Source organism: Nuphar pumila, chromosome 14 (assembly GCF_984573655.1).
Source record: "Nuphar pumila chromosome 14, dmNupPumi1.hap1.1, whole genome shotgun sequence".
Lineage (NCBI taxonomy): Eukaryota > Viridiplantae > Streptophyta > Magnoliopsida > Nymphaeales > Nymphaeaceae > Nuphar > Nuphar pumila.
Window position 1 is genome coordinate 85697396 of NC_143262.1, and position 26699 is coordinate 85724094.

At 38.2% G+C, this 26699-nt stretch overlaps 1 protein-coding gene across 1 annotated transcript; it reads right to left on the reverse strand.

Annotated features, from left to right (window-relative positions):
• Positions 1–504: 504 nt before the first annotated feature.
• Positions 505–25757, reverse strand: LOC149817220 (DNA (cytosine-5)-methyltransferase 1B-like). Its single transcript, XM_089987048.1, has 11 exons — positions 25664–25757; positions 22554–25504; positions 21958–22122; positions 21573–21765; positions 21378–21489; positions 20526–20673; positions 20244–20441; positions 19395–19673; positions 1773–1934; positions 1224–1442; positions 505–805 (listed from the first exon to the last, which is right to left on the reverse strand). Exons 1-11 carry the CDS (start codon positions 25755–25757, stop codon positions 674–676), a joined length of 4653 nt encoding a protein of 1550 aa, XP_089843174.1. The 3' UTR covers positions 505–673.
• Positions 25758–26699: the final 942 nt, after the last annotated feature.

Below are 26699 nucleotides of genomic sequence, written 5' to 3' on the forward strand. Positions count from 1 at the left end.
TAGTTAGTTTTCAACATTTTAATAAATAATATTTCCACTTAAATCTGGATGATTCATACCATAGTCATAAAAATCACCCCAGTTTTGAAAACAGCATGATATTCTTGCAAGATTTTCACAAGCCAAGGAAATCAAGAAACTATCACGAGATTTTCAAAATCTCACCCATTCTCAATATATCGCTATATTATCCCAACTTTGTTATGTATATTATCATGATTTTTATATTTTAATTGGTAACATATTCAGAAACTTTTACTAGTTTCCTTATATTTCTTAATTATAAATATAGCAACATTTTGCTGATAGTCCGCAGACAAAAAAAATGAAACCTCATACTGTGGGCTGTACAAAATTCAGGGTAATTTGGTATTAGAGAAAGATGACAAAAGAAGCTGAACATATAAGGCATGACTAAATACAAATAACTGTACAAGTTGACAAGAAAATCAGGTGACATGGATTTCACATTCTAAAACCTTGGTATACAAGTCACAAAATATTACATTCATAATCACAACTTTTGTATAACAAACACCAATCACAAGTCAAATAATGAAAAAGAGAAGCTTCATATGCACAATTTAGTTGGAGAACAAGCAGAGGAATTGATCATTTTAATTGCGCAGTAATTTTACTTTATAATCAATTTTACACTCACCCACTTGAATCTTCAGTGCTTGGCATCCACCACTTCCTTGAGTTTCTGACCAAGTGCAAATGCCAATGGAGGTGGAACTGCATTTCCAATCTGCCTATGTTTGTTTTGAATGGTTCCCCAAAACATGTACTTGTCCAAGAAACCCTGCATGCAAGCATGGAAGAAGCAAAATTCAAAAACTAAGAATTTCATGAGTGGAAGATCAAGTGAGCACAATTCTTGTTGGTATTACTACAACCAAGCTGACAATACAAAAGTATCCTCAGGAGGTCATTCTAATCTAAATAACTCCTTTTTGTATGCATCAGAGAAAGCATGTGACAGCTTCACTGCAAAATGTCTAAATTCATCAGTGTGTAAGCGAGACTGAGCCAACAGCATGTACGGTTGAAATACTGACTATTGCTCGAGCATGTATACTACATTGAATCACAATTTTGCTTCTACAACACTAAAGCAAATCCTTTTGTGGAAGCTGCATAGACAAGCTTAAAGCTTAACGCAGTAGAGAATTCACAAATACAATAAAAGTTTAAAAGTAATAATAATGTTTCAATGTTACCTGTGACCTAGCACACTCACGAACAGTGAGTATTCTGTCTTGTTCAGGATGAAAGCACATGCCGACCTTTCCCATGGGTTGTGGATCAGTGATGGAAGTTGGAAAGTTGCCTTCCCAATCCAATCTTCCAAACAGTCCTTTCCACTGATTATGTCTTTCAGCTGTATGGGGGAGACACCAAGGTATCAGATCAACCAATTGCCCTGAAGATAACTTTACCTGCATCAGATGAAAAAACGAAAAAAATCTCAGGACAGCCTAGTAGGTATTAACTGACTTTTCATCAATATAATGATCGCATCGAGTCTCTCTTCCAGAGGCAACAAAGAACATCCAAATCAAGAATTGTTAAAGCCACATCAGGAACTTTAGAAACAGCCTATCACCATCAGGAGTTGGATAAGCAGGCCTGGCTGGGTCCTGATTTTAAATTGAGACACAACCACAGGAAACAACTCGTGACCGATACCAAGTCCAGCAAATCTTCACCAGCCATGCCAGGTCAAGTTATTAAATAAATGGTACATGTCCACAGGAAATAAAGATAACCTTCTCATCAGGCAGATCATGCCAATCTGCACCAGGGTGCTTTGGAATTCTCTGGCATCGGATGAAATTTAATTCATTCATCTCCTTTGATATGTGATCAACCAGAGTGGTAATTTGCCCACGAACTTGTTTCTGAAACCAGGAAACTGGAGGATTTCCATACTGTTGAGACAATCAAGAAGTCATTTGCAAGAATGAGTAACAAATAAAAAATTCACTCTTATATCCAATAAAAAAACAAAGATCTTTATAGTTGAAAACTGAAAAAACATAAAGTATATAGTAAATTTGAAGGTGCAGATTACACAATCAAATATGGAATAGAACTCTACATCCAGTGATTCAAAATATAGTAATTCTCAGATCTCAATGACAAGCAAGTTTTACCACATTTTTGCATGTATGCATAACAGAAACAGAGGCAGACAGTAAGATATCTGGTATTCTTATCACCCAAGAACTTATTTTATCTATTAATAATCATTCAAATATCAATTTGGGAAAGTTAATTCAGAATAGTTAACCATTCAGGATGAATTCCAAATGACCCTTTATTAATTTTCTCCAAAATAAGCTGTATCAAGCCTTGGGACACATATATGTGTTTTATATATATATATATATATATATATATATATATATATATATATATATATATATATATATATATATACACACACACACACACACTAATTGATATCCCATCATACCCGATAAAGGGTATTTCTGTAATTCTGCCCAATAGGGGCATTTTAGTCTTTTTCTTTTATTTCCTATTTTCTTTTTTCTATTTTTATTTTTCCTTTATTTTTGTTGTAAATGCATAATGCATTGGGGGTCCCAACTAAGAGTCGTTGGACCCCCCAACGGTCACAAATGTGACCGTTGGGGGCCCAACAAGTCCTTGTTGGGCCTCCCAATGCCCACTCTCTCTCACTCTTTTGCTTATAAATAGAGGGGTAAACCCCTTTGTAATGTGTGGCTTTTACAAGCCCATTTCTTGCTTTATAAGATCTTTCCTTTTAGCAAGCCAGATGAAAAAAATGGATGCTTGAATATTTATGAAGATTATGAGCATTTGATCTTAAAGCCTTAAAAATCTTGTTTATGCATCATAATTAGATGATTCAAGAGCTAGTCCTTATAAAATCAAGCATATAGATCACATACATATGGTTAGATTCAAGAGAAAAGAAACAAAAATCCATGAAAATCATGGTTCACACCGTAGTTCTCATATTCTAGTGACTCCTATTTTGAGATGGCTAAATCATCCAAAAATGTAAAGTAAAACAACGTAAAGTATGTTTATGTGGTATACATCTAATATAGTCAAATAAAAAAATGGTCTCTTGACCTGATAAACAAGCTGGAGGATAGTCCCTCATAGCAAAGGTTGGAATTGAAGGCTTCACATAAATTCTAAATTATGCATGCAGCTTCATGTACTAGAGAGAGCACAAGAACCTGATAAAGCTGGAGGATAGTCCGTTATAGAAAAGGTTGGAATTGAAAGCTTCACATAAATTCTATATTATGCATGCAGCTTAATGTGCTAGAGCGAGCACAAGAACTTGCCAAAACACACATACACATGCAGCTTCATCTGTGTGCAACTGTGCATGTAAATGTTTAGGCATACATATATAAATATAGACAACACATGCACAAAAGAGAGAGAGGACAAGGATACACTATATTCTAGATAATCACCACTTAACTTTCTATCACCCTCTAAAATTAAGTTCCAGTGCTGTAAAATTACTGTCTTATATGATAAGAAACAGTTTTTTTGTATGTTGAACCCCCATCCAGTACGGTAGACCACAATGTATAGCAAGAAAACAATTAATGGGCCACATCAGCCAACAATTTATGATACAGAAGTGGTCTACTGCACCATCCAAGTCAAAATTCCTCGGAAACTCTACACTAGGTGTTTATTTCAACAAGGTACATGTTTGACCGAGTTTTTTTAGCATAAAAAAGGAATATTTTTATCGCATTTTCACACCCAAAAGATGAAATAGCCTCTCCACCCATTTAGCTGGATTTCTTCTGCAAAGTTTGATTACATTGTTTGTCCTAATCCAAACCCGCAGGGTCTAATTTTTGCAAGATCTTGCCTATTCCGACCCTAAATAGTCCAATTTTTGCATGGCCTATTCTAATCTGACACTTGGGTGCTAGATTTATGCCCTCACTTGGCCTAAATAAGTTACTTCTTCTAGAGTCCCTACTTGGGAACATTACTTTCCGGTGTACAAGAATAATAGGTTGCTGAACAATTGCAAGTATTGAAAGAGGGAGTTTCTTGGGGAATAAACCAAATGAAGCATTATCTTGCCTGTATAAGACAAAAGGTTGCCTCATGCACCTCCAAAAAATTGTCACAAACTATAAATGCCTGATAAACAACTCACCATAAGAAACTCAAAGAAAAAACAAAAAGATTGAATGGAAACTAAAGGATATAATATATCTAAGCCATGGAAAGAAGTGTCTCCTAAAGATGCTGAGAGCTTTGAGCTTAATAGTTAAAATCCCACCTAGGAGCAAACCTAGGTGCTTAGGCAAGTCCCTAGATGAGGGGCACCAAGATTGGCATTCTATATTTGTTTATTTATAATGTATAATCATGTACATTTAATTCTTTTAATCATCTTATTTTTGTAATTTTATTATATTTTAATTTAGATAATTATAACCTTTTGTGGGTCTCTAAACAACTCTGAGGTGACTGACTAAGCACCGCCTAGAGCCTATGGAGGCCAACATATAGGTGTCACCTAGTGTTTTTTGTTAAAATGTAACATGTAATACATATAATATATATATATATATTAATAAATTAATAATATATAAATATAAATATATTTTTTATTTCTTTTATTTTTTCCTTCTTTTATTTTATTCTTTCTTTTTATTTTCTAGATCATTTTGAACTAGTTGGTCAAGATCTAGTTAGATCTTGACAATTTTTATAGTCGTTGGACTTAGTCCAATGGCTATAAATAGAGTCGTTGGACTAGGTCCAACGACTCTTAGGAAGAGCTCTTCCCACCTCACCCTCCTCTTGTATATATATGGGTGACCCCCTCCTTTGTATCTCAATGCTTTTTAAGCATCTCTTGTGAAGAAATAAATATTTATTATTTTAGTATGTTCTTCCATTTTTACCCTTTTATGGGTTGTGCTTGAGGTGTCTCCAATAGACACTCTTTTGAAGGTTTCTCGTGCTTTTGTGGAAGACCACCATTTCATTACATGGTATCAGAGCCTTGAAGAACTTTCGATCATGAAGATTCCTGCCTCGTTTTTTGTGTTCTCCTTGTAAAAAGTGTTTTATCCTCTTGTTCGTAACTTAAGGGATCGTTTTAAAGAAGAAAAGGACTTTGGAGGAAGCTTATAATATCATGTATTCTCACACCTAGTTGTATTTGAGTTTTTTGAAAATTTAGCCAAGTATAGAAGAAAAATCGAGTAAACCTCGATAATAGGCCTATGTAGGGATGGCAGTGGACCGGGGGAAAGCAAAGCCCCGCCCCACCATCCCTGTTCGGGGATGGAGGCAGGGATGGACTTACACTTTTCCCCGCCACGATCCCCGCCTAGCCCCGCCCCGCCCCATCCCCAATCCTTCTAAAGGATGGCAATAGACTACGGGGAAACGGAGCCCAGCCCCGCCTCATCCCCGTTTGAACCGGGGATGGAGGACATGAAACGGGGATGAAGGTGGGGGTGGAGGTTAAAATCCATTCCCGTGCGGCGATGGAAGTTCTAATCTTGAGACGGGACGGGGGTGGAGACCGTGTCCCCCACCCCGGTCCATTACCATCCCTAGGACTATGTTATTTGAGTCTGGAATCGACCCAGGTCTCATCGACAATGTCTAAACGAGCCAATTAAAAGATGCAAAAAAGTTTAATTTTTGACCTATAAATTCAAGCAAATTTCGCACAAAAATCAGGTTAAATTCAGGCGAATTTCAGAAGCAAAATTCAAAGTATGTGTCATTGGATGCGTCTCGGAATCCCGAGTCCAACGATATTTTACTTTTCCCAATCCGAGCTACGGTTGGCCCGAAAATCATTTTTTTTTTCAAAAAAGAACCTCCTTGACGGGTCGGGTCCGGATTTGGATTGGGCTAGACCCAATGTTTTTTATCCAAATTAACATGGATCTGGACTCTATCCAAGACCCATATTAATTAGGATTTGATCCAGCTCAATATCCAAATGGGGTTTGGATATGGATTTGGATCTTGGATCTAGATCCAAACTCAATAATGACATAGTTGTAAATTCGTTTTATATTAAATCTAAAGTTAAAAAGGCCCCCAGAGGGATAAGATACCCTCTGAAAGTTTCTGAAGGATTATTTAGTAATAAATAAGTCATAAATAATTAATTTATTATTTAATGGGTATTAATTCCGAATTTCAAAACTTACCTTATGATTAATCTTGAGAAGAATCAACCCTAACCATGGAATGAGGAGAGAAAAAGGTAAGTAAAAGGGGTAAAGAAGAGAAATTAGTGAAAGAAGGAAAGTAATAAAAAAGTTTAAAAAAAAAAGTTAACAAAAAAGGATGAGGAAAGATAAGGAAGGTGGGATTTGGAGATAGAGTGGGACTTTGTCTCCAGCCCACCATGTGGGGAAACCTTAGAGGGGTGTCACCTCTAGGGACTTCCTCAATAAAAAGAAAGAAAGAAAGAGAGGGAGAGAGAGAGAGATAGACGTGGGAAGAAGAGGAAGAAGACGTGGGAAGAAGCACGTGGGATTCTTTTGACATTCCAAAAAAAATATACGGGCCCTTATAAAAATCTCTAGTATAAGTCTCCCTTCCTAGAGTCATCCCCAATCAACCTCCCAGACCGGTGATCCTGTATTAAACATTTATTAGATGAGAATTGAATGTCACACCCAAGGTCCGAGAGTTGAGAGACGAAAAGTAAGGTCAAATTCAAATTTGGTATAAACCTAATTTTTGAAATAAAGAAGTTTTGACTTTCAAAATTTCCAATTTCCTTAATTTCAAGAGAAGTGTCGTATGCGATTGAAACAAAAGATGGTGACGAACTTTCAAAATATTCGGAGAGGGAGGAAATGCTTGGAGACATATGAAATAAAGCACCGAAATCTAAAAGCCAAGAAGTTTTACCTGGAGAAGACAGAGTGGACATAGCGGAACCGGAAATGGCCCCCTTAAGAAAAGGTTGAAGAGCTTCCACAATTTGATTTAGAGATAGAGCTCCATTTGTAGATTCCTCTTTTTTTAGTTGAGATGTGGTGGTCATTGCTAGCAATTTTTTCCACTTAGGACAAACCGGTTTGATATGACCCAGTTCTTTGCAAAAGTGACACACAACTTTGTTATAGTCCCTTTTTCAGCCTTGACCACCTTGATTTTGGCCTTTAAAATGAGGAGGTTTATATGTCCTTAAGTTGTTCCCGGGCCTAGAAATGACATTAGCTCCATCACACTCATCTTGATTTGTAGGCATTGCAAGAACACTTGGATTTTGCTTGCTAATATGCCCATATGAGTTTCCTCTCTACTTAATTTAGTAATGACGTCTTCAAGAGAGGGAGAAGTGAAGGAGGATAGGAGAGAAGATCTAATTTGCTCAAACTAGGGCCTTAGTCCATTCAAAAAGTTGAAAAAACGATCTTCTTCAAGTTGTTTATGACGAAACTCTATGGCTTCTCCACTCCACTTAGGTTCGAGCATAGCAAGCTCATCCCAAATGGATGAAAGCTCGGCAAAATATTTCCTTATAGTCATCTCTCCTTGAAGAAGGGTTAGCGCCCTTTTTTAGAGGTAATACTTATGGGACAAGTCTCTAGAAGTGTACATTTTCTCAAGGTACTCCCATGCTTGAGAAGCTTTTTTAAACTTTATGATATTGGTGTTGATTCTAGTCTCAACGGATGAGAAAATCCAAGATAAAATCTTGAAGTTCTTCATATCCCACTCATGTTTTTTGCTAGATTCTTCAAGCGCCTTCGTTCTTTCATCTCCCTCAAGAATTTTGATTTATCCTCTTTAATATCAACTTCAATATATTGGGTCACAAGAGGGGCATTACAAAAGCATGAAAAAGAGAAGGGGAGCACCCCTATTTATACAATGTTGGAGGAGTGTGTGTGTGGTGGTGTGTGTGTGTGTGTGTGGTGGGGGGGGGGGGGGGCTCCAACTAGGGGTGGCAATCGGGTCGGGTTGGCGTGTCAGCATACCTCAACCCGAACCCGACCCGTTTATTAAACAGGTCAGCTGTGGCAAACACGAACCCGACCCGTTTAATAAATGGGTAACCCGACACGACCCGCCAACCCATTTAATAAATGGGTTGGGTCGGGTAAACGGGTTTTCAGGTTCGCGGGTCAGATTGGCAGGTCGGGTTGGCGGTTGACGGATCGGGTTGGCAGGTAGGCAGGTCGGGTTGACGGGTCGGGTTGGCGGGTCGAGCAGCCGGGTTGGCGGGTTGACCCACCCGCCTAACCCGTTTATTAAACGGGTCAGCCGGGTTGGCGGGTTGGCATACCCCCAACCCGAACCCGACCTGTTTAATAAACGGGTTACGCGGGTCGACCCGTTTATTAAACGGGTTGGCTTAAGCCCAACCCGAACCCGCCTAAGAGGCGGGTTGGCGGGTCGTGTCAGAAATTGCCACCCCTAGCTCCAACATCTATGTTGAGGGCCCCCATGTGACACAAAATACAAAAAAGAAAAACTAAAAAGAATTGAAAGAAAGCAAAATACAATCATATTCTCAAATGAGAATATGCGCAAAATGAGAAAAGACTGAAATACTCTTTATCAGGTTTTGAAAATATATTAATATATATACTTAGATAGATACATATATATATAATATATATATATATATGAATATATATATATATATAAAAGGATCATTACATTTTAACACTTCTCTCTTCGCAAATGGGAAAAAGAAGACGTGAATCGGATTTTACAAAGTATGTTAGTTGAGATACAAAGAAAAATATGATTCATTCTCTCTTGATAGTGTTGGGTATGAATATATCATGTTATTGATTTCCCTCTCCTGGAAAAAAAAAATCTGGAAAAAATGGATATGTGAATTTGTATGCAGATCTGTCCACTTTTATAAGTTGACAGATCTGCACAGACCGGCCAGATGTAGTGTGGGTCGATCTGGACCGATCTGACACACACATGTGGTGCGGCCTTGAAAGAGATCGGCCATGACTGCCATACGCAAATCTGGCCAAGATCTGCTATAGGATTATTTATAAAGTTCTTATTAAATGCATGATGAACCTGTAATTTCAAAAATTTATGTTCAATGCATAATAAATGCTAAAGTGATGATTTATAGGATTGTCATTCACTACCAAATGAATCGGTTATTTATAAAGATGTGGTTCAATGCATACCGAATGTTAAATCTAGTCCAGATCTAGCATTCTAAGGTTTTGAAAAAGAAAATAAACATGATGCAATCTACGTGCTGTTAAAAAGAAATTTTTTGTGTGTGCTTATTGTTTGATATATAGAAATTATGTTCTTGGTTTATATTTATGTTTGAACAACATATATTGATGCATGTTCCATGTTAAATTTGCTCTTTTAGATCTATGTGAATTCTTGAATGTAAAAGAACAGCATACGTATTTTTCTTGGGCAGCCTGGCAACCCAGCCGAGTGACTTGGCTAGGCAGGCTTGGCCCTGCCAGGCCCAATCCAGCCACTCGGCTGGATTGGTGCAGGCCTGACAGTCTGCCAGGCCCAGTCTTCATGAAAAAAGAAAGGAGTTTTTTTTTTCTTTGGTTTTGTAGGGCTGACTGGCAACCCAGCCGAGTCATACTTGGCTGGCTTGCCAGGCCCTGGCAGCTTGTACACAGGCTCGGTCTGGGCATGTGTAGGGGCTGCCAGACCAACGAACTAAATTCAGTTGGGCTGGAGCCGAGCCCCACCCGACTGGGTGCAATAAAAAAAAGATAATAGCATATGCATGTATTTCCTATAAATGAATTTGTTGTACATGCATACCTAACTGAAAATTTGCATAAGCAGGTTTATTGGTTGATGAATCTGTGCAAATCTGAACATGCATATATTCTTGATGTGAATATGCATATATACATGCTTACCTGAGTTTGAATCTGTCTATCCATGCATCAATATATGTTGTTAATTAATGTTCTACTGGATGTCCCTTCTTTAATGTGAGAATCCTTGACTACGGTTTTGGGGATCTGTAAGGATACTAAAACTTTGTGTGCGTTTATGTCCCTAAACCCAACTAGGTGATTCACCTCTCGGTCACGGTTTTAGAGAGATTCCACCACTTTGTCTGGAGGTGGTGTAGACACAACTGTGGTTATTGATATACCAAAAAAGTGGTATTAGTGGATGCAGATTTCCCTAATGTCCCGACATTAGATACTGAATTCTAATATTCCGATGAAGAGTGCTGAATCCTGAAGTCGATCGAGGGCCAAGTAAGAGACCTAGTATTAAAATATCAATTTGTGTGTTAAGCTACAACTAGGAATCCAACTTGAACTCAGGAATTGTTTACCCGTTTTGAGTATCCGCGGGTAACGATAATAAAAAGAAAAACAAAAATATGTGCATTTAATAGGAACATGCATACATAAAGAAAACTCTAATAATAGCTTAATAAGTTATTCATGCATGTGCATTGAATCTATGCATTTTACTGTTTTGCATTAGCTCATGCAATTTTATTAGTCTCTGAAAGGTGATGTCTCCTGTTATATCATTCTTGTTCTTAGAATGCATAAATGATCAATTGAAGCATGAAATAGTTGTTACATTTTCTCTAATATACTGTGTGAATCTCATTTATATATTATTATTCTTATTTGAGTTGATAGAGGGATTCGTACGCAAAATCTCGCATTCTAACACCCTACTTGTGTCTTTCACAATTGCAGAGACTCAGTGATGGGACTTGCTACTCCAGAGTAATACGAGGGCTACATGACTACTAGACAGTATTTAGTTTGGACAGAGGAGCTCTACTTTAGAGACTTGTTCTTATTATTGAATGTGATTACGACTGTAAGGCCCCAAGTCTCTGGGAATGTTTTCACAATTGTTTTAAAAAAAGAAATATTTTTGCCACTTTTTAATGGGTCGGAGCTAGGGTCATTACAAAGTTTGGCTACGAAATTTTGTGATTGTGCTTATTCTTCTCCTCTATTATCTTTTTCTTCTCTCATCTATTCTTTCTTTTTCACACTAAAAGATGGATGACAATGATAAAGATCACCATCATACACATGAAATTAAATGACACCAACTATGTAATGTGGGCTTCAATCATGAAGCATCATATTTGAGAAAAAGGGTTGTGAGGTATAGTTGATGGTTCCGATTCAGAACCAAAACTAATTCTCACAAAAGTTGAGAATAACAAAGAAGTACCTCTCACGGAAGGAGAGAAGAACAAGGCATTGACAACTTATCTAAAAGTGGAAGGAATGGAGAATAGGGCACGCCAAAATTATATCATAGCTAATTAATAGCATTGACATCAAAAATGCTCTAGTATTGCTAAATTTGAGCATGTCGATAAAGTTTGGAAATATCTTAAAAATATGTATTCCCTCGAAGATATTACACATGTATGCAATTTAAAAGACAAAGTCCGGATGATGACTCAAAAGGACAAAACTATTAGAGAATATTACAATGAGTTATCCGAAATTTGAGAAGAATTGGCTCTTCTTGAGACAAAATGGCATTGTTTCGAAGATATGGAGATTTGCCAAAAGCAACTTGATATAGAATATTTTTATCAATTTATAAACGGTTTAAGATCGAAATTTGAGTCGACCAAATTGGTTCTTCTACATCGTGAAAAAGTTCCCTTTATCATTGAAACTATAGAAGAACTAACTATGGAGGAAAACAGACTTAGGAAGAATACTCCAAAAAATTGAAGATGACTCCGTTGTAGTTGTGTCTAGACAGAGTAACTATGTGTGCACTTATAGGCATCCTCACTTTGGTAGACAAGGTGGTGATTTTGACAAAAGAAAAGTCATTTGTCATCATTGTCATGAACCGGGGCACTATAGGCCTCAATGTCCTAAGCTCAAGAGAAGAGACAAAAAAAAGGTTACATCGATCGGATCAGAATCACAAGATCAAGATGCACCAATTTCTATGGCTAAATTAATGAAAATTTTTCAACCTCTTCTCAAGGGAGCATCCTCCTAAACTGGAGGAGTTGTTTCATCATTCTCTAATCCTTATAACTTTCTTTGGCTACTTGATTCTGGTGCTTCTTTTCATATAACCCCAAATGTCAATAGCTTATCTGAATGTCTTAAAAATAACTCAAGTGTGTCAAAAGTTTTCACAGCTGATGGGACCTTTCTTGAAATAGAAGGAATAGAAAATTTTAAAAAAACTTCTTAAAACAAAGAAATTTTTTATCCCAAAAGTTAGATATATACCTAAACTGAATTTAAATATCTTATATGTTTCTCAAATATCTGATTATAGGTATAATATTTTCTTCTCTTCTCATAGTTGTTCGGTACAGGATCTTCAGTCAAGGAAGCCGATTGGAGAAGTCCATAAAAAAGGACTCTATTACATGGATTTTTGAAATTGCCTAAGAATGCCTTTTGTTATAATATTCAAAAACTATAGTTGGACTTATGGCACAAAAGACGTGGTCATCCTCATATGTCTAAAATCCAATATTTTCCAAGTTTAAGAAAATTTTGTAATTCTGAAAGTTTTACTTGTAAAGATTGTATCCTTGGCAAAATGAAAAGATTACCATTTCATGATAGAACTTTTGTTTCCTCTAAACCACTTGAATTAATACATTCAGATATTTAGGGTCCTGCACCAGTTATTTCAAAAGGTGGATATGCATATTATGTTATTTTTGTCGATGGCTATTCTAGGCACACTTGGATTTACTTTCTTAAGTAGAAATCTGAGGTTTTTTCACATTTTTAAACATTTCATAAAATGGTTAAAAATAAATTTCAAAATTATATTTTCATTTTGCGCACTGATTCAGGAAAACAATTTATGTCCAAAAAATTCAAAGACTATCTCAACTTACATGGCATTACACACCATAGGTCTTGTTCACACAAACCACAACAAAATGGCCAAGTAGAACGTAAACATCGACACATCATGGAAACTACTAGGACCTTACTAATAGCAAATCAAGTTCCAAAGGAGTTTTGGGCAGAAGTTGCCCTAACTGCTACCTATCTTATTAATCGAATGCCATCTTCTTCTTTGAAAAGCATATCTCCAATTGAAAAACTTATCAACTTATCTCCTGATTATTTTAGATTAAGAGTCTTTATATGTAAGTGTTGTTTTCACCATCAAGAACAACAAACTCTTTCCTTGTGCGATTCTTTGTGCCTTCTTAGGATATGCCGATAAGAAAAAAGGCTATAGGTGTTTTGATTTCTAAAATGAAAAATTATATGTATCAAGTAAAGAAATGTATCTTTCCTAGAGAAAGAAAGTTTTTTTAAATTTGAAAAACCCAAGAAAGTCATTGAATATTCCTTTTTAATATATTTAACTTCAAAATCGAATGAATGAGATCTTGAATGTAACTTTGACAATGATCAAAGTCCTATTGTTGTTAAATACAATGATGATACTAAAGAGCAAACCCATAGAGACGTTAGTCTACAATATTCAAGATGTAGAGGGTCAAATCTTTCATGTACATTAGAAAAATATTCCGAAGTACCAACCCGAAGGTCATCCAAAATTTCTAGACCTCCTAAAAATTTATGTCATACGAATCCTTTTAACCCGCATACAGGGCAGTTATTGCATTAATGCAATCGTATGTAGAACCGTAATCTTATTCTCAAGCCAAAAACCATATAGAATCGGTAGAAACCATGAAAACAGAATTGGACGCATTAGAAAAAGCTAACACTTGGACCATTCAAGATATTCCTCAAGGTAAGAAACCTATAGGTTGTCGATGGGTCTACAAAGTCAAAACCAAGAGTGATAGAACTCTTGAAAGGTATAAAACCCGATTAGTGGCCAAAGGGTATGCCCAAGAATATGGCATCGATTATGAAGAAACTTTTGCCCTAGTTGCTCGTATGACCACTGTAAGAACATTAATAGCATTGGCCTCTATTAGAAAATTGTTCATATTTCAAATAAATGTCAAAAATATTTTTTTAATGGAAATCTAGTTGAAGAAGTGTACATGGAAGTCCCACCTGGTATTAGTATCCCTAAGGGTAAAGCTCTTTGTTTAGAAAAAGCTTTTTAAGGTCTTAAACAGGCACCAAAAGCCTCGTATGATAGATTTAACCATGTTATGATTGATATTGGTTTTCAATCTTGTTTGATTAACAATGCTTTATTTATTAAGAATTTTGATGTAGGGATTATTATTATTCTTTTCTACGTGGATGACATGATCATCACCGAAGACAACAAACAGGGAGTTGAAAACATTAAAAAGTTTCTTAAAACTCATTTTGAAATGAATGATTTAGGTTTATTGAGATATTTCTTAAGAATTGAAGTTGCTTATTCCCCTCAAGAGTATTTGATATCTCAATTTAAATTTGCTTTTGATATTGTTTCTAGGTTTGGACTTACAGATGATAAGAAAGTTGACACTCCAGAAGTTATCAACGTTAAAATGTGAATTGATAATGGAGAACCTCTTGATCCCACTCCTTACAAATAGCTTATCGGAGTACTTTTCTATCTTTTTATTACTAGACCAGACATGGCACGTTGTACACACAACTAATCAATTTCAGCATGCTCCTACCTCTGTTCATATGGGAGTCGTTTTACATATTATTATATATATAAAATCCTCGCTTTCACGAGGCCGCTTGTCTGCTTCATCTTCATTAGATTTAATTGTTTATACTGATGCTGATTGGAAAGGTAATCCCAATAATCGACACTCAATCACTGGTTTTTGTGTTTTCTTAGGTAAATCATTAATTCTGTAGCAGTGCAAAAAGCAACAAAAGGTCTCTCTCTCATCCACTGAAACTGTATACTGAGTCATGACAACCACGACCATTAAAGTAGTTTGGCTCAGACGTCTACTTGCTGACATGGAAGCTGAAGCAACATAAGCTTCACAAATGTGTTGTGACAACAAGAGTACAATTTATTTCATGAAAGCACCAAACATATTTAGATGGACTCTCACTATGTAAGAGAGAAATATTTACATGGGACCACTGATCTGACATATGTTACATCAAAGTATCAATTAGCAGACTTCTTCACCAAACCTCTCGATGCTCCCAGATTTTACTTCCTCTTAAACAAACTTTCACTCATTATACCCTAAGGTTGAGGGAGAGTATTAAAATGTAACATGTAATACATATATAATATATATATATTAATAAAATGATAATATAATATATAAATATATTTTTTATTTCTTTTATTTTATTCTTTCTTTTAATTTTCTAGTTCATTTTGAACTAGTTGGTCAAGATCTAGTTAGATCTTGACCATTTTTATAGTTGTTGGACCTAATCCAACGGCTACAAATAGAGTCGTTGGACTAGGTCCATCGACTCTTAGAAAGAGCTCTTCCCACCTCACTCTCCTCTTGTATATATATGGGTGACCCCCTCCTTTGTATCTCAATGTTTTTTAAGCATCTCTTGTGAAGAAATAAATATTTATTATTTTAATGTGTTCTTCCATTTTTACCCTTTTATAGGTTGCGCTTGAGATGTCTCCAATAGACACTCTTTTGAAGGTTTCTCGTGCTTTTGTGGAAGACCACCATTTCATTACACTTTTGACTACTAAAGCTTCAAAGGAGATTGGAGTGTTGAAGATAATGTTAGTGCCCCTCAAGATAAAAAAAAAAAGGTTTAAGATTCTCTAGCAGCAAAAGAACAAAGGCACGGCCACTATCATCGGTAGTAAAAGCCGATATGCTCCATTAATATAGTATAATAATAATAATACAAATATATTGAATAGATGAGTGCAAGAGGTGCCTAATGCAAATGAATAATAATGCTAAGTTGAGGCAAAGGAAAGCTAATTTAGAAGCTAAGCTTGAGGAAGAGTGGAACAACTATGGAGGACTTGAGATGAAGAGGAAGGAAGAGAATATTTGCAATCCGTCATTCCAATATCATTCTCACCATTATTAGTGAAATTAGTTTAGGAGTGTTCAAAGATAAAAGGATATGCATATGCACAAACTCCCTTAAAAAAATCATGTTGTGTGTATGATGGCAGGATCTCCCTAGAAAGGAAACATTCAACAATTCTTTCTTTTGAAAAAAAGATTTCTTTTAAGAGCAAGTCATCTTTTGAAACATACCTTTCTAAAATGGAAATCAATATTACATTTTTTCCAAATTCACCTTTTCTCATCCTAAAAATGAAATACTTTTATCTAAATAAAAAAAGATAGGTGTCAATCAAATTTAGTCAACATAAGGTTTGACGAGTAGGGCGTAGCTTCTGAATCAATAGCTGTTTAACCGCAACTTAATCGTGCTGACCGTCCATCAAGTGCATTGATGGACGGTCAGCACGCAAAAAAACAGGAAAAAACATTAAAACACCCCAAAACACACAAAATGGGGTTTTAGCAGAGCTAAAAAGTGCCACTAAAGGATCAAGGGGCATTAGAAATTTCTAATGCCGTGTGTGTCCTTTGGGAATTTAGCAGAGCTAAAGGTCCCAGTTCCGCTGGGACCTTTAGTGGTGCTTTGAAAACACAGCTAATGGCCTTTTTGTGTGTGTTTTCCATTTTTGGGTAAAAAGAAACGTTGAGCGTCCATCGTGTGCACGATGGACACTCAGCAACATCAAGTAGGTGTTCAAGCACCTATTGATTCAGCAGCTACGCTCTATTCAGGTTTGACATATGCAAGACATGATTTACAAATTTTAAGAGAAATTCCCAGAATAAACAAAAAAGAATTACCATTGTGGTAAATTTCTACTCAGCTACACTTAATCTCCTATTATGTAAATGCTTAGGCTCTCAAAAAAAAAACACTAGGCTCACATCTTCTGTGCCGTTCTAAATCCCAAACTATATCATATACAATTATATTGGATTTTCTCCACATTTCGGACACTGGCAATATCTTTCATTTGAATGGAAACTTATTGTTCAGTGCCACATCTTTCAAACCAACCATGTCCACTGGCCTCCAAACGCATAGAGGAGAAATTATGAATCAACATCTTGCTCATTGCAAGAAGAAAAAAAGTGCACTGCGATGGTTTACCCAATAGCAAGATCTAGATGGCTCAATGCACAGTTAAAAGTTTGTGCACCAACACTAGGATACAGATGCATTAAATATACTAACTTCTGATTTCAGAAGTAATTTGCGTTATTAACCAAAAGCCAATGTGTTTGGAAAATCATTACAAGAGACAAAAGCTTGAAACATTTAAGAGACAGTTCCACTCTTTGCCAGCAAAAGTTAATTGTAGAAAGAAATGTCGACAACTTTATCAACTTGAACAAAATCTAGAAGATAATGGCCAAAGTTACATCTCGAACATGATTTAGTACAATTTTAGAATAACTCATCACCAGAAAATGGACAATCTTAAAAGAAATATTATAGGTTATCTTCCTCACGTTTACATGACACAATGAAATATTCTGCATTATATTTCCTAAATTGTGTGTCATGCTAAGGTGAAGTCTATGTGTTAGATTTCTTTGCAAACCAAAAAGAACAAGAGCTACCATCGTCATATTGATTGCATTTATACAACAAACAAAATGCACAACACACAATCACATGAATGGCATGAAAATAGCAGAAAACTACACTTGCAGGCACCCACCAAAATACAAAGATTGATATTGCAAAACTTATGGACAATATGACAAGGCATGAATATATGTGGATAGTTCTACAAGCTCACTCGTGTATCACAGTAGTAAAAGGACTCTACTTCATGACAATAAAAACCCTCCTTTGACAACCCCAACATACCTAATGCAACCTAGCACATTTAATGTAACATTAGCATGTCATTTAACAAATTAAATAAATTATTGATATCCAGTAGCTCTCATAGTTTTCAACATGCCACTTAATATTGTTTCTAGTGCAAATTAAGGCTGTAAAGCATTTCAATAATCTCAACTAAACATGGATCTCAAATAAATAGATGTTAATTATTCATGTAATAAATTCTATACACTATCACCAGCATTAGTCTTAGTTATTTTTCAGCAAGGGTTCTTCTCAGAGGGATTTAGAAATACAGGTTTTTCTCTGCAAAATCTCCGCATTCTAAAAAATAAAAATGTTTAAAGAATAATAAAAGGTATAAGAAATAATAGATTTGAGTAGTAATTTTCTTAAAAAAAATATATAATAATTAGTTAGAAAGGTTTTTAAACCATAAAAGAGAAAGAACAAGAAAAAATATGTGCTTGTGGAAAAACCACTTCACCCACTGAGGCCATTGGCATAAAATCCCAGGTCCCTCTTGCCCACCAGGGAGTACACCTAGCTTCGGCCTGACAGCAAAAGATGCACACCCACGGGTTTTGAACTCATGATGTCCCATCAACTTGGTAACATTCATGAGGCAACTCTACCAGATGAGCACAGCCCTGGTGGGCAAAAAAATGTATGCTTAAAATATATAGAAACAAGAAATTTTTTTTTTAAATGTCATAATATTAATACAATATCTATCTTATGGCAATATTTTCACCATATCATGCTATTTATATGGTTTTATCTGCTATTAGAAAAGAACCTTTAATTCAAGATACTTTCAGAACAATGATTATATTGGTGACTATGATTATATATTTATTTAAATTAGGGTAAGGTTTTTTATATTTTTTAACTATCAATATAAGGAGATTTTCCTTATGGTTTCCCAAAAAAAATGTTTGACCATGAGATTTTCTCATTCTGAGAAATTGCCAAGAATGAGATTTGTGACTATGGTTTCTGTAACATTCTCATGAAATAGTCTCTTTGTATAGCAATGTCAACATATTTATACCCTCTTAAATAAGAAAAAATAAATAAATACCACATCAAATCTGAGTAAATAACCTTAGCCTTTCACTAAACTCCTTTAAAGAAAACCCTGAAAGAATATCAGAAAAAGAAAAAAGCTTAGAGTTGATTAAAGCAACACCAATTTGATTTCTCTCTTAATTAAGTTCTTCATTCTCGAAACTCAACAAATACTGAAAGGTTCATACATTAGCTGTCATCCAAAATCCTTTTTGAATATTGAAGAATAAAAAAGCTGGGTTTTGATCTCTGAAGCTCCCTTTTGAAAGCCATGCACTCTAACAACCTGTACCATGTTGTTTTTATGGCAGGTTACACTTAAAGCCACTATATTACCTACACAAGCTCACCCATGCCGAACCAACATGACCACCACTTGTTAGTATTTGGATCAGCTATTTGTGCCAAGCCAATTTATGATTGGCTTGCCAGCTACATTAACTGAACACATATGAGTTTATGGTGAGCGGAATGAGCTGAGCCATGAACTGCTCAGTCAGTTTCCCAGGACTATTAATATTCTTAACTACTATAAAAGAAAGTTCATAACCCACTTACCATAATATTCAGGTCACTTGCTCCATTTAAAACAGGGGGTAGATCTCCAATTGTGTCTTTTACAGTTACAGACCTGAAAGGTGCACCACCCGCTGTGCTTTTTACAGCAGCATAATGCAAGCCTTCAGAAAGCGTGATTTTCAGTTGAGCACTTGAAAACACATGCATAGGTTCAGGCCATTCTGGTAATGTTTCTCGTGGAGAAGCTGCCCAAATGAATGCACGCTTCCGTGACTGAGCAACACCAAATGTACCAGCCTCCAGAACACCAAATCTTACCTGAGCAAACAAAAGATTTGTCTAAATAAAGTCATAGCCTGATCAAAGAGAGATTATCCATGGTGAATTTTAAATCTTGGGACCAGCACTAAGGTTATTCTTGGCCAAGCAATGCCAAAATAAGAAGACTGATTACTGAACAAATTGGCTGCTCTGCATATTATGTCTTCAAAATATGTCCTGATATAACCAGGAATCTAGTTCTGACATCAGTACTGCATATTAGGGAAACAACTGGACCAACACCCGGCCCATCTAAGTTGAACTACCCTGGTTCATGCAACCCCGGTTCAGACCATCTTGGTCTGTCACAGGAGACCCAACCTACTTATTACAAGTTGTAGCCTTGCTCAATTGACCGGGAACTGCTAACAATTCTCTCATAGTATTCAATGCATATGTTGAGGTTCGGCCTAAACTATAGCTTATCTGACTGGGACACTGACAACAATTCTAACTCAGTATTCAGTGCACATGTTGAGAGTAGGCCAAAACTATAGCTTATCTAACAGCCTAGTAAAATCCTTCCTTGAAAGCCATGTTCAGTTTCTTGCAAGTTTATGATGATACCTGATAGCCCATCTCCAAAAGTGAGGCCAGTGTTAATCTGAATGTCTGCCCCTTGTTGAAGGAAACAAAATTTCTCACATTCTCTAGCAAGAAGAACCTTGGCCGGAAGTAGTCGGCAAACGAAAGAAATGCCAAGATCATCTCGCATTGGACCTTGCTCCAAATGCCCTGATTAAACCGGTTCATTCCAGAGAATCCCTGAGAGACAATGGTGTAAAATTATTTTTCTTGAAAATAAATTCAATAAAAAAAGTAAAAAAAATGGGTGAGAAAAATAGAAACCTGACAAGGGGGACCACCATTAATGAAGTCGACTTGACCAGGAAGGGGAAGGTTTCTCTTCTGGTCCTCACTCAGTTTTGCAGCAAGATCAGCTGCCTCAGAAGTAGATATGCACTCATCTTTATCGCCACATTTTTCCATTATAGCCCTGCGAAAAGAATTACAATCATTGTGAAAACTAAGATTCCCCAGTGCACTCACTAATTTGATTCTCCTCATAGGGGCGATCTAATCCATACATAGCAATTTTGGCACCTCAGGAACACACACACACACACACACACACACACACACACACACACACACACACACACACACACACACACACACACACACAAGGTTGGAAATTTACAGGAAAACTTGAATTATCTGTTTCTCTAGATTGAACAAATTACTGAAAAGGTAGGACAGTCCAAATTTTGGGAAATGGAAAAAAAGTTAGGAAACATGAAATTGAATATTGTTGCTACAGAATGTAGCGCACATTCCTTTTGATAAGACCTACTTAAAGTTCATAGGATTTTAATGATCAGGAGATAATGGAACGACGGGCAGAAGCACCGCTGCCCCAGCCCAATTATTAATCAGATTAATGTTCTAACCAGAAAGGGATTCTTGACATGGAAACTGACAACCAATCTGAATCCATGTCTAACTATATTGTGTGGCAAAATATACACAATACAACCAAATATTATGCAAATCGGAATACACCTTAGCTCATAGCTAGGTTCCAAATGCGTCTTCCAGGCATTGTTTAATAATATGGTACCACTATTTTCTATCCAACAGAGGCCAAAAACTAATGGAGATGGACACAACGAAACTGCAGTTCAGCAGGGGGAAAATCACCTGAGTATCACGTTGCAGTTTTCGTTGAACACGTGTGCCTCTCTATGGTTAAGTTTAAATGCCTCAGCGGCAGCATCGTCATATTCAATTGCCCACTTGGTCGCAGAAACCCCTGATGGAAACAAAAATAATTATCTGTTGCCACATCGAAAGAACACCAAAACAAAATGGTGTATTTCTTTTCTTAGAATATACCTGACTGCTGCAAACCCTCAGACAAACCACCGCAACCAGCAAAAATGTCAAGGGTGGCCAGCCTTTCTGATGTTCGTTTATATCCCTCTACGCCTATGCCTTTACCATTTGTCTGTCTGTCCTCATCTCCCTCAATGCCTTTCCCCTTGTCTTTTGCGTTGGCCTTGGAGGAAAAACTCACAGAGGCAGGCAACTGCAAAAGACCACGCAACAATGACTTCAATTATTGAACAAAACCACCTAGTTTGGACAAAAACAAAGCCCAGGACTTGGATTAATTTTTGTCTCTGGTAGATGGGCACGTGCACCAAGGACTAGGATTCAATTTCAGTAGATTGCACGTGCTCTCTCTCTCTCTCTCTCATGAAGAATACAATTTACGCACCTGCTTGAGAGAACCCTTAGCGGGGTCATAGATGCAGTGGCAAAAAAAAACGTGGTCGAAGATGACAGGGACGTTAGAATCAGGCAGGCTGTGCTGCTTTCTAACTTCACATTTCCCTTCAGCACTCTCTGCAGAGATGGTTCGTACCTCATCGCTGTAATAAACCTTACACACCAATAAAAGTCCAAACTTCAGCTTTTGCTCTAACCGAAGCACTCGAATAACATTTGAAAGACGATTAAATTCTAACTCAAGAGTCAAGAAGCCAAGTTGCTTTAGTGGCTCCTCAGCTTTGAAGCGGCTATGGTACACCAAAATCACAATGACAAGGAGTATACATCGGGTTATCCATCTAATAGCTACAAGATTAAGAAAGTGTCCTGGTTTTTATGATAGTGTGCATATGAAAAGTAATGCAACTCCACCCATCTTCACCCCATGTCAAAATCTAGCACTGAATTTCCAAGTTAGAGTTGCATGGTTCTAAGCAAATTAAAATACAAACACGTCACGCTTTTAAAGGAGATTATTCATCCCAAAAGTGAATGCATGAATATGATTCACCAGAACAATCAAATAAATAGAAGTTTGCTTACTTCTCTGATATCGGCAACGTACGCCTTCTCAGGTCCAAGATCTTCTGGCCTGTAGAATCTTCTAACTTTGATTTTAGTGGACTTTGCTTCGGCTTGTTTGGACCCATTACACGCCTCTATTCCCAAGAATTGGCACACAACAAATGCCCTCAGACCCACGTTCCTTCCGGCTTTAAACCTCTCCTGGTCTACCACACTATCTGCTGAAAACAGCTGTGGATTGACATACAGAAAGTCATTCACAGAATACTTGACGCCCTTGTGAATAAAACCTGACTTCCCAGAAAGGATACTGAATTTTTCAGTATTTTCCTCTCTCGTGTTGCAAGAATAGCAAGACCCGTTTCCTAGTCCCATTGTATCATACGGAACACGGAAGAAAGAACCTCTGTCAGGTGCATATAGGCTCTTGCAGTAGTAGTCTATGGCTAAAGCCGTCTTTTCTCGTTCTTCTGCTCTCAACCGGTCCAGTCTGTCTGCATCAGCATTCTCCTTCCTGTATTGATGCCCCCATGGCCGTTGTCTAAGATCCACCACCACTGTCTCTTTCACATCCTCGAGCTCTATGTTCATGCATTCATTAGTCAAAAACAGCTCTCTTGAATTCGCAGTGTTACCCAGAACAGTCTCGGATCCTTTCTGTAAAACTCTACCATGTGCCATCTTCAAGCCATTGGATTTCTCAAACATGTACTCAATAAACAGTATGGCAGCTGACCCATTATCGGTTTCTGCCATTAAAGCACCACCAACAGTGATAACAGTCCCACGAATGGTTGCCTCACGATATAACGGTTCGCCTGATTGTAATTTTCCAACTGAACCTCTGTTCCACTTAATCTCATCAGATCTGGACTTAATCCGTTGTGAAGATCTTGAATGGGGAGAAGGTTTCTCACACTCTTGATTCGGTGTTGGATCAGCCATCTCCTCTTCATCGTCATCCTCCTCATTATCTTCCTCTTCCTCTGGTTTCTCTTCATCATTCTGCACACATTTCTGTGCATCCTCCTCAGGCACGTAATTCGAATAATATTCACCCCAAATCCGATTGATCAACTTGGTAGTAGTCGCTTGCATCGTCCTCCTCTTAATTCGATCTAGCTTTAAACCAGCAACAGGATTCTCATTGGTTCCTTTATTCAGTGTCACTTTCTTCTTCATCGCCAACTTAGTGTGGCGCATCTGCTCCATCTTTGTCGAGAGGCCATTGATGAATGCACTCTTTCTAATCATCTCATCAGGAAACTCAGCAAACTGCTGCAGAATTATCTGCCCATGCACCACAATGTACCTCTCGACTGCCGCTGGATTATTCGATACAAAAGCAGGATCAGACTTGTTGAATTCAGCGACCCTCTTGACAACATCGGAAAATGAAAAGCGGGAGACCCTGCTTTCATTCTTTAGCATCTTGATAATGGAGATTGCAACCTTGGCAATCTTTACAACTGGCTGGAACCAAGGATTATACTGCTTTGACGGCTTGCCTAGTCGATACCATGCACCATCAGTCCTGATGGATAGGAACAGCATTGAATCACCAAATTCAATCATCCATTCTTTGACGGCACTGAGATAAACAGGAATACCCTTTGCACCCCCTGCATCTGACCCTCCAGCACCACTTCTTTCATAGTCATAGAATCCACTACCATCATCATCCAGCATATACCCCGAACCAAAAACCAGCACATCAGTTTCAGTCCCATGCTGCATAGGCACTACCTCTAACGGAACCAATCTCGAGTCCGAATTATAGAGAATCCAATCATGTAAAGTCCGGCGAGGGAGCATGTCAGGAGTAACCATGTACCCATCATCCTCAAAGAACAAATACTCATCAGTCTCATCAACCGATGCTTTGTAAAATGCAGGCAACGGATAGTCGGCAGCGATCTCGGCTTCATTGATCTTTATGTAGTACCGACCTTTCCCAGAGCCACCACGAGGTTTCAGACTCTTCTGTTTCATCACCTTCCACAATTCCTCTTCATGCAGCAAACGAGCCATCTTTTCACTCTCATCCATGTCCCCATCAACTGAACCACCACCAGAGTTCTCGCTGATCTTTATGCTCCCAGCAGGTCTAAATGATGCAATCCCATGCTGTCTGCACTCGTCTCTCAGAGCGACCAATGCTGGCATCTCCGAGAAATGACCATTTTGGCTAACCATCCCCATCATAGACTCATCCTCGTCAAGACTTACCAATTGATTAAACACAAGTTCACCCTGGGAGACGATGAACTCCCGTGTTGGGTTCCCACTGGAGAAGTTCTTGTTCACAGCCAACGACCGGATGGTCCCAGCAATCAACTCCTCGAACCCAGCTGCAGGGTCTCCCCCAAATGACTTGGAGAGCTTCTTGAACACGTCCACACAGAGTAGGGTCTTGTCGAAGAACAAGTTGAAGTGCCTCTTGTAAGAGGCTGCTGGCTTGATGCATGCATAATCAGCAAGCTCACTGCTGATCCAGACGGTCGGACATCCAGTCTCGTAGCCTGAGATCGACCACATCTCGATCCGTCCGAAACCCTCACACATTACACCCAAAGAGCGATCAGGGGCCCCCTTGCCTCGCGGGAGGACGAGCCCAGAAATGAATAGATCCTGCACCTCAAGCATCTCCAGAGGCTGAGCAGCCCCGTTCTCGTCATGGATGATAAAATCAAAGAGGCCTCTCTGTGGGAGAGTGGAGTCCTCCTCGGGGCCGTCGACCGTCAAGCTGACGGCAGCGATCTCCTCCTCGACCACCCGGTCCGGCTGGGCCACAATCAGGTCGGGCTTATCCCGTAGACGGACGGACTTCTCCTTGAGGTTCGGCAGGGAAGCGATTGCGGCAGCGCGGCACGGGGTCTTTCGGGGGAGGACCGCTTCTGCTCCAGCAACCTCTGACGGCCGTTTAGTGCCGAAAATTTGCAATGGCTTGGCGGCCTTCTTCTTTCCCGCTGTTTTTAGCCCCATCACAGAAAGTTCAGAGTGCGAAAACGCTAAAAAGGAAAATACACGAAGAAACAAAATGGGAAACCAGAGAGAACGAGAGAGCCAAAACAAACGGATTGCAGAGGGGCGCGGTGGTGGTGGACGAGTGATTAAGTTGGTCTTACCCGAGTTTGCGTAGGTCCTACGGCCGCGGACTCCGGATTTAGGGCCCTTCTCCGCCTCCGTATGGTTCAGATCGATCGCCGTGGAGGATCCCATCCTTCCTTCAATCTCCACCGCAGCCTCGACAGATTTGGGAAGAAATCAAAATTAGGGCTCCGTGGGAAACCCTAAAAGCTAGTGAACGGACGAGGGGGATAAAAAGAGGGAATTAGGGTTCTTCCTCTCTCTCTATATATATATATAGAGAGAGAGAGAGAGAGAGAGGGATTTCTGGTGTTCCGACGGAAACCTTAAGAGAGAGAGACGTTGGCTTCTCCCGCCAGCGGCAAAGGAAATTTTTGGATTTGAAATTCCTGCTTCAACCGGGAACCAACAGTCATAATTTTGAATTTGGGTTGACTTCAGAGGACCAGAATTGTCATCTTTTTTTTATATAGGTGGGACCGTGGGGGTATGGATCTCCCTTCCCCTGAGTAGGATAACACTATGGACTTTGGAAGGCTGAAACTGAAAGGTGATCCGCGTTCCTTGCCACTAGGCCAAAGTTAAGAGTAGTCTCTGGTAGGCAGGGAGATCTCAAGAGTTGTAGAATCTGGCTTGCTCATAGGGCTGATGTTGCTTTATCAGGTAAGGTTGGGTGGATGTGTCTTCAACCTTGAGTTTTGGGAAGCAGATCAGGTCATGCTGAACATGATAGTTTTTGCTCATGCCGACATCGCGGCCGTCCGTTTGCATTTTGGATGACTGCCACGTGGTTTTGTTGACTTTTGAGCTTTTTAAAATGCAAATCGGATGGCCACGATGTCGGCATGAACAAAAACGCTCATGTTCAGCATGACCTAATCTGCTTCGCCTTGCTTAGAGGCGGGATACTTGGTTCTCCGTGAGGGTTATTTATCATCAAAAAAGACTAAAAGCCTGCTAATTTATAATCAGTGATATGTTGGGGTAAGGGTTTTTCTTGACCTAGCCAACAGAAAAAAAAAATTCTAAATATATTGCATCTATCATTACACCTCATCCATTCAGTCATCTAAT